General features: G+C 53.0%; 1 protein-coding gene across 1 annotated transcript; it reads right to left on the bottom strand.

Annotated features, from left to right (window-relative positions):
* Positions 1-1,070: 1,070 nt before the first annotated feature.
* ADRA2A (adrenoceptor alpha 2A) lies at positions 1,071-2,411 on the bottom strand. The gene has a single exon (XM_065408397.1). It carries the CDS (start codon positions 2,409-2,411, stop codon positions 1,071-1,073), a length of 1,341 nt encoding a protein of 446 aa, XP_065264469.1.
* Between the last annotated feature and the right edge of the window lie 7,021 nt (positions 2,412-9,432).

Below are 9,432 nucleotides of genomic sequence, written 5' to 3'. Positions count from 1 at the left end.
CTCCACTGAAGATGAAACTAGAAAATTAAAAACTTAAATCTTATCAGGTTACTCAAAAAGGCAGAATTGCTTTGGTGCATGAAACCTGGTTTCTTGTGCAGGAAACCCAGCAGGAATTAAAATGTCAAAAATCAATACAAATCAGATAACATGATATATGTAACCCTGATATTTACTTTAAAATGTTATCTATTTACAATCGGGGTGGAGAAAACAAGTTAGCATTGAACAGATTTCCGTGCTGTAAGGTAAGGGGATATTACTTTCTATTAACTCTTTAAGAACTTGATTGTTCTCGAGCATCACATTGAGAACAATGAGCTCATTTTGCTTGCAATCTTTTGGATCATTTCTGATTGCATTGTGAAACTGTTAGTCTTTTTTTTTTTTTTTTTTTCCAGTTAGCAGAAAGAGGAATGTTACCTTTTCAGCAATACTAAATAATAGAAAGCAAAAAAGGAAACAGAATCAGGTACATAAAAAAAAAATCCTCCAATATGGTCAGGTCTGCACTTACAAGCTTTACGGCCAAAAATCCAATAGCACATTGGAAATCTTGGTAATACTATCAAACCACAAGGTTGATGAGATGGCTCCAATTGTTTTTATGCTTCAAGTTGTCAAGACTATTTAAAGCATTCTTAGTTTCAAAGCTGACTGCCTTACAAAAATTAAGACAGAGATCTCAGGGATGGAACACTGTATTTTTACAAGGAGATTAAAGTTAATTACACATCCAAAAAATAGCTCATGTGGGCCTGTATATTTTCTCTTTGTTGTTGATTTCTGAATTTCATTTAAGTTTTTAAAGAGTCAAGCTTATAAGTCATGAACCCATCCAAAGCCAGAAATGATCCACTTGCAAACCCAAATGCTGAGGCTGTGTGTTTCCTTTGCTTGCTTTGTTGTTGCTTGGTGTTTTAATAGTTTCATCTCAGTTTTTAAAGGGGTCCCACCTGCACATCAGAGGAAACTATTCACTTGCAAATCCAGCCCAAGGCAGCTGTGCATCACCCTCACACGGTAGAGCCTTTAGTCACCAGTCATGCTGACAGAGAAGGGTCTGTTCATCAAACAATCCTTTTCCTGTCTATCCTGCAGAGGATCTTTTTGAAGGCCCTCCTGAAGTCCTGGTTGAAGATGGTGTAGATGACAGGGTTCAGACAGCTGTTGCAGTAACCAAACCAGAAGAAGAACTTGAAGAGGGGGAGAGGCACGGAGCAGCTCTTGCAGACAGCGGTGAGTGTGTAGGTGAAGAAAAAGGGAAACCAGCATACGACGAAGACCCCGATCACCACCGCCAGCACAAAGGTAAAGCGCTTCTCCCGGTTCTGCCTGCCCCTCCAGCGGGACGCTTTGGCATTCCTCTCCTCCTCCTCCATCCTCCTGGGCAAGCTGTCTCCAGGCTTGATCTGGCTCAATTTGGTCTTGCCCTTGCATCTCTGGGGCCTCCCCTGCTTCCTGCACTGGTGGTTCTCATTGTGCTCTGAGGAGGAAGTCTCCTCCATGTCTATGCCATTTAGCTCCCTCTCCTGCCCTCCTTCCCCTCCTCCCTCCGTCACCTTCTCCCCATTGAGCTTGGCTGCTGCTGGCAGCTCCTCCTTGTCTGCCAAGCCATTTTGCCTCTTATTGGGGTGTTCTCCTCTCTTCCTGGGGGGCACCCGGGTTCGCCTCTTGGCAATCTGATAGATACGTATATAGACCAGGATCATGATGAGGCAGGGGGCGAAGAAGGAGCCAATGCAGGAGGAGATGATGTACCACTTCTCATCGTTGATCTTGCACCCACCTGCCCGCTTGTCAGCCTGCTGCCCGTTCTTCTTCTCGATGGAGATGAGGGGCGGGAATGAGATGACAGCCGAGATGACCCAGACGATGAAGATGATGCACTTGATGCGGCGCGGTGTGCGCTTGAGGTTATACTCGATGGCCTGGGTGATGGACCAGTAGCGGTCCAGGCTGATGGCGCACAGATGCACGATGGAGGAGGTGCAGAACAGCACGTCCAAGGCCAGGTAGATCTCGCACCAGACCTTGCCAAAGTACCAGTAGTCCATCACCTCGTTGGCCAGCGAGAAAGGGATGACCAGCGTGGCCACCAGGATGTCAGCTGAGGCCAGGGAGACCAGGAAGAGGTTCTGGGGAGCCTTGAGCCCACGGCTGGTGAAGACGGCGATGATGACCAGCACGTTGCCGAAGATGGTGAAGAGCATGAGCAGCCCCGCCAGGCTGATGAGGGTGACAGTGGTGTGGAGAGGGTAAGGTGTACCTCCTCTCGACCCGGCCTCACTCTCATTCAGGCTCCCGTTGCCGCCAGGAGGCGGGTAACCCTCCTCTTCCAGCTGGTGCTGGTACTCCATGGAAGAGAAGAAGCGCCCCCTCTCCGTGAACGGGTTCTCCAGGTTAAACATCAACCCCAGCTGCCCTGCTCCCTGCTAGGAGTCACCCAGAAACTCAAGGGCCGGCTGCTGCACCTGGCAGGTCTGTAGCCTCCTGCCGGCGGAGCGAGTGGCAAAGCTTAATTCAATCAGCAGCAGCAGCCGCCTCTAGCTCCCATGACTTCTGTTTACTAGAGCGACAGAAGCAGCGGGGGGGGGGGGGGGGGAGGGCAGCGTCTCTGTCCTTTGTTTTGTTTGGGTCGTTTATAAGCAGCAAGCAGCTGATCCTCCCTCCCCGTGTCGAAGTCTACTTCATTTCCAGCCGGCTTGCGGGGGGGGGGGGACAGATGATTTCCCCCCACGCTCCACGCCCAGAGCGGGTTCTGCACGGCTGGGAAGAGTTCTGAGTTCCTGTTCAAGGCTCCGAAATAAAGTTCATCTTACCTGTGCAGAGAGGGCAGGCGGGGAAGGGTCCGACATGTTAATCAAAGGGTCCAGCTAAGGGGGAGGGCGATGGGGGGGCTGTCCAGGTGGAAGCGATTGGCTGGATCCCCCCCCGGGTCCAGCAGGAAAGCAAATCCGAGGCAATCAAACGGGCTGGGTCCGCACAGCAAGGAGGGGACACAACTTGGGGGGGGTCTGGCCGGTGTCCCTGTCCCTCTCGCAGGAGCTGGTCCCTCCGGCTGCAGGCGGCTCGGAGCAGGAGCAGCAGCCGTCGCTTGCCGGAGCCCGGGCAGTTCGGAGCGGCGCTCAGCTGGAGCCTGAGCGTGCGGGGGTCTGGAGCCGCGTCTGCCGCCGCCGCCGCCGCCGCCACTCTGCCTCCCTCGCAGCGGCCTCGCTTTATAGCCCCAGGATCAATCCGGCGCTGCTGAGCAGCCGGCGTCAGCCCCACGTGGGAAACTGCCCTCCCCGCGCGGGTACACCCAGCCCTCTCTGGTCACCACTCACCCCCCCCCCCCCCACACACACACACACAAACACACACCCTTCCCTGGCCACCACTCACACACACACCCCTCCCTGGTCACCACACACACCCAGCCCTCTCTGGTCACCACTCACCCCCCCCCACACACACACAAACACACACCCCTCCCTGGTCACCACACACACACACACCCCACACACACCTCTCCCTGGTCACCACACACACACCCCACACACACCCAGCCCTCTCTGGTCACCACTCACCCCCCCACACACACAAACACACACCCCTCCCTGGTCACCCCACACACACCTCTCCCTGGTCACCACACCCCCCCCCCCACACACACACCCAGCCCTCTCTGGTCACCACTCACCCCCCCACACACACAAACACACAACCCTCCCTGGTCACCACACACACACACCCCAAACACACAGCCCTCTCTGGTCACTACTCACCCCCCCACACAACCCTCCCTGGTCACCACACACACACAAACACACACCCCTCCCTGGTCACCACTCACCCCCACACACACCCCTCCCTGGTCACCACTCACCCCCACACACACAGCCCTCCCTGGTCACCACTCACCCCCCCACACACCCCTCCCTGGTCACCACTCACCCCCCCACACACACACAGCCCTCCCTGGTCACCACACACACACAGACACACACACACCCCTCCCTGGTCACCACTCACCCCCACACACACCCCTCCCTGGTCACCACACACACCCCCCCCACACACACACCCCTCCCTGGTCACCACTCACACACAGACACACACACACCCCTCCCTGGTCACCACTCACACACAGACACACACACACCCCTCCCTGGTCACCACACACACACACCCCACACACACACCTTTCCCTGGTCACCACCACCACCCCCCCCACACACACACCCCTCCCTGGTCACCACTCACACACCCCTCCCTGGTCACCATTCACGCCACACACACACACCCCACACACACCTCTGTGGTCACCACTCACACACACACCACCCTCCCTGGTCAACATTCACACACACACACCCCTCCCTGGTCACCACTCTCTCTCTCTCTACACCCCTCCCTGGTCACCACTCTCTCTCTCTCTCTCACACACACACACACACACACACACACCCCTCCCTCCCTGGTCACCATTCACACCACACACACACCTCCCTCCCTGATCACCACTCACCCCCCCCCACACACACACACCCCTCCCTGGTCACCACTCACACACACACACCCCTGGTCACCATTCACACACCCTTCCCTGCTCACCATTCACACACACACACCCCTCCCTGGTGAGCACTCACACATACATACACACGCACTCCCCTGGTCACCATTCTCTCTCTCTCACATACACACCACGCTCTGGTCACCACTCACTCACACACACCCCTCCCTGGTCACCCCCCGGTGACCATTCACACCCGCACACCCCTTGTTGGACTAAAGTAATAATTGATACACTTATGTTATGGGAAACCATGAGAAGAACAGACCCCAGATTTGGCCTGACCATTAGAAAGAAATATGCCTCTCAAGCATGCTGAATCTGTGCTACCTGAAATATGCCAGTCAGTTTACAAGGTCTGTGTTAGTTGTAAAACCACACCCCAAAACAAAAAGTCTGTTCTAAAGTGATAAGATTACCACAGTTTCACTGAGCCCAGGAAGATTTGTTAATAACCCCTCCCCCGCACTCTTGGGTTCTTATCTTGCTTGTTTTCTTTTCATGTCTAGCAAGGGGTATGAATAGGCTTATTGAAGGCTGTCATGTCCCCAATGATTTGAGAGTGGTTATGTTAAAGAATGAATAGGTAATAAAATGTAGATGTAATAGAATATATGTTAAGTGAAATGGAGTATGATTGCGGTCCTGTGATTGAATGGGTACTAAAAGGTTGAGGCACCAGTCTTAGGATACCTAGGACCGTTTGGCAGAAGAATGCGCTGGGTGAGATAACCGGATAATCGTGAGGGCACACCCAACTCCACCCCCAACCGCCCCAAGGACAGGGAGGCCGAAGAACCAGATAACAACAAACCATCATTGCTGTGCCATCTGCGTGATTGACTATTACTTCAAACGTGAGAACAGCATGACCCCATGGACTTGTATGAAGATGAATTCCTATAAAGACAGACCTTAAGGACTTTGGGTCTGGTTCTGCAACCAATTTCCAGGAGCATCAGATGCGCATCTGACAAGGCCCGGCTCCATCCTCATGTCCAGGCCACCTGCCCAGTGACTTGGCACGAGCAACTCCTAAGCTGGTAACTATAAGAACAACTTTGCAGAAATTGTGTGTGTGTGTGTGTGTGTGTGTGAATGAATTGTGTAAGTGGAATGTTATAGCTATAACTGCTTGCTTACTCTGATTCTCTGATTCTTTCTGTATTCACAATAAATGTGGCCTATTGCCTTATCCCCCTGAAAGATCCTGCTGATTTTCATTTTCTAGTATAACACCCTCCCTGGCCACCATTCACACTCTCTTTCACACATACACACCCCTCCCTGGTCACCATTCACACACACTCCTCCCTAGTCATCATTCACACATGCCTACCTCCATGGTCACCATTCACACACACACACCCCTCCCTGGTCACCATTCACATTCTCTCTCTCACACACACACACACACACCCCTCCCTGGTCACCACTCACTCTCTCACACACATGCACACATCACTGGTTAGCATGCACAGTCAAGCACACACACACACACACCACTGTTCACCATTCACACTCACACACACACGAGTCCCTGATCACCACACACACACCCCCCTCCATGGTCATCATTCACACACACCCATCTCTGGTCACCACTCACATTCTCACACACTTGACCCTCATTAGCATTCACACACACCCCTATTCACCATTCACATTCTCTCTCACACACACACTCCCTGGTGACCATTCACACACACACACACAGTCATCCCTGGTCACCATTCACACACACACGTGTCCCTGATCACCATTCACATTCTCTCTCAGTCACACACCAGTCCCTGGTCACCATTCACACTAACACACACCTCCCTGGTCACCATTCACCCACACCATTCACACACACACACCCCGCCCTACTCCCGCTCCATTCAGCCCCTTCACACACCGCGTTGCATCCCTCCCTCTCTCTGACACCCCCCAAGCCGCCGCCACCGCAGACACCTACTGCCCCCGCCCCCACTACAGCTACAGCCCAGCCGCCCCTCTGCAGGTGGGTAGCGCCTCTCCCCATGGGCCCGAAGCCTGGGGGCGCCCCGAGTCCCCCAGGGCCGCCGGCGGACAGCCCCGTGAGGAGAGGCGCTACCCGCCTGCAGAGGGGCGGCTGGGCGGGAACTACCGGAGGGGGCGGGGAGGCGCTGGGGGTCATTCATCACCTGTGTGTGTTGGAGGCTGTTCATCCCGCGTGTGCGCACGTGTGCTGGGCCGGGGGGGGACGTGTGCGCGCACCCGCTGCGGGTTGTTAATCGTGTGTGTGTGTGTGTGTGCGCCCTGCGCGCGCGCCAGAGAGCGCTGGAAGGGTTGTAATGTGTGTGCGCACAAGAGAGCGGGGAGATGATTAATCCCGTGTGTGTGTGTGTGTGTGTGTGTGTGTGTGTGTGTGTGTGTGTGTGTGTGTGGCCACTGGAAATTGTTAATCCCATTTGTGTTGGGGGCGGGGGTGCTGCTCTCCTATCTCTGTGCTGGGGATTGTTGATCTCCAGTGGGGGGCGCGCGTGTTGAGATCCTGTGTGGGGATGGGGGGCGGGGTGCTCGCCTGTGTCAGTGCTGAGGGGTGTTGAGATCCTGTGGGGGGGGGCGGGGTGCTCGCCTGTGTCTGTGCTGAGGGGTGTTGATCCCTGTGTGTGTCGGGCGGGGGTGTTGCCCATCTCCTGAGGGGCCCAGCACAGCTCAGGCAGGTGTTTCACCCCAGGGCAGGTGCCGCCACCACTTCCTTTTTTTAACCCTGTACAGCAAGGAGCTGGAGAACAAACAGGGGTTCCCGGCCAGAGCCCCCCTCTCGCTGTGTCTGCCGCCACCACCACCCCCCCCTTTGCCAGGCAGGCAGCCCGATGTGCCCTGCAGGGCTGGTTTATGTAGCTGTCATGCCGTGAAAGCAGCTTTTGCAATGCGGGGAACGGGCAGCATTTCTCAGGTGCTGCCTGACGGCACTAAATGATTCCACTCAGACGCCCAGGGATAGCAGGTGTGAGAAGCTGCTTTGCGCCAACCACGACCCAGGGAGGTTGTGGGGGGAGAGAATTTTACTCTGGAGTATTTGCACTGTGTAGTGATGTGTGGGCGAGCTTGGGTAATACTTGCATTTAGATTGCAAACTGTTCAGGGCAGGGGGAGGGTGTTTTAGGGTCCATCTACACAGCAGCTGGGAGGTGTAATTCCCAGCTCAGGAAGACATACACATGCCAGCTCTGCTTTAGCTAGTGCCTCAAAATAGCAGTGTGGCTGTAGCAACATGGGCGAGGTCTTGGGTTAGCCACCCAGTACAGTCCCACCCACCCCCTCCCACCAGCTACCTACTGGGGAGGCTAGACCCAGCCACTGCTCCAGCAAAGCAAGCGTGTCTGTCTCTGGGACTTATGAGCACTGGCCTGCTAAACCCAGGGTTGTGAGTTCAATCCTTGAGGGGGCCATTTAGGGATCTGGGGCAAAAATCTGTCTGGGGTTTGGTCCTGCTTTGAGCAGGGGGTTGGACTAGATGACCTCCTGAGGTTCCTTCCAACCCTGATATTTTATGATTCTACCTCCAGACTGTTGTAATGTAGACATAGGTAACCTTACTGTGAATTTCTACAGTGCCTAGCACAACAAGGCTCAGAGTGGGGCCTTTTGGTGCTACAGTAATACAAATAATTACTAATAATAGTCATTGTTTCCATAGGTGCTGGCACTAGGGGTGCTGGAGGTGCTGCCACACCCCCTGCCTGGAAGTGGTTTCCATCAGAGACAGGATTTACCGTTTGGTTCAATAGCTCTCAGCACCCCCACAATACAAGTTGTTCCAGCATCCCTGATTGTTTCAGTGACTTTTTATGAACAAGTTTAGTTAACAAGGCACATGGAACCAAAGGATGGAGATTCATGTTAGGCTCCTTCCTTCTGTTGAATCCAGCAGTTTGCTTATGCGGGGGATGGAATGGAAACCAGCTTTTAAACTAGAGTCCAGCATGCCCAACAAATCCTGGGTTAGAGCAATACTCATCCAGACGGTGCTGGTTGCCCAGGGGACACAGGGCTGGGGGAGAACTTACAGAACATAAGAACGGCCATACTGGGTCAGACCAATGGTCCATCTAGCCCAGTATCCTGTCTTCTGACAGTGGCCAGTGCCAGGTGCTTCAGAGGGAGTGAACAGAACAGTGCAGTTTAGTTTGGTTTTTAAAGGACTCCAGCGTAGCTTGTGCTGAATTAGTGCATGTGTATTACAGATACTGGATATTGTGTAAGCAGCGCTGGGCTGACTTGAGCAAGGCAGCACCAAGGACAGAGTGAGGGTGCAGTGGCACCTACTGGCCCCATTACATTATTGTAGGTAAAATTTCAGCATTTTTTTTTTTTTTAAATAAGTCTAAATCCCAGGTAGCCTGCAACCTGAGGAAACTCTGATTTCTGATTTTTTTGTACTATGGGGATGTGACAACTGTAAGCTTTATATTTTTGAAGAGCAGGTGCAGAGCAAAAACTTCTACCTCTAAGAATTTCAGTGAAAGGTGGGAGACTCAATTCCTTTGAGGATCTGGGCTTAGAGACTAAAGTTTCTAGTTCACATGTACGTGTAATATTCAAGAGGGAAGAGAACTTCAAAAAGCAATAGAGATGTGAACTTAGCTGCATCTCTCTCTCATATTTTGGTGGGTGACCAGAGCAACGTTATGACTTTCTCAGCCATAAATGAAAATGCCTTCAGATTATCAGTATTTGCACTAATTTAAAGAGTTTAGCCATCTCAGATAAGATGAAGGCCCCATTGTACTACACACACACACACACACACACAAAGAAGCAGCTCCCTGCGCCAAAGAGCTTACAATCTAAATAGCTAAGGCAAACAGAGAAAGTGAAGCTGGTCGGAACATTTTTGATGA

The sequence above is a fragment of the Emys orbicularis genome, chromosome 7 (assembly GCF_028017835.1).
Source record: "Emys orbicularis isolate rEmyOrb1 chromosome 7, rEmyOrb1.hap1, whole genome shotgun sequence".
NCBI lineage: Eukaryota > Metazoa > Chordata > Testudines > Emydidae > Emys > Emys orbicularis.
Note: the sequence above shows the minus strand (reverse complement) of the source record. Positions and strands in the feature narration are given on the sequence as shown.

Excerpts from the sequence above, each read along its gene's own strand:
- ADRA2A (XM_065408397.1), bottom strand. The coding sequence starts at position 2,411 with ATGTTTAACCTGGAGAACCCGTTCACGGAGAGGGGGCGCTTCTTCTCT.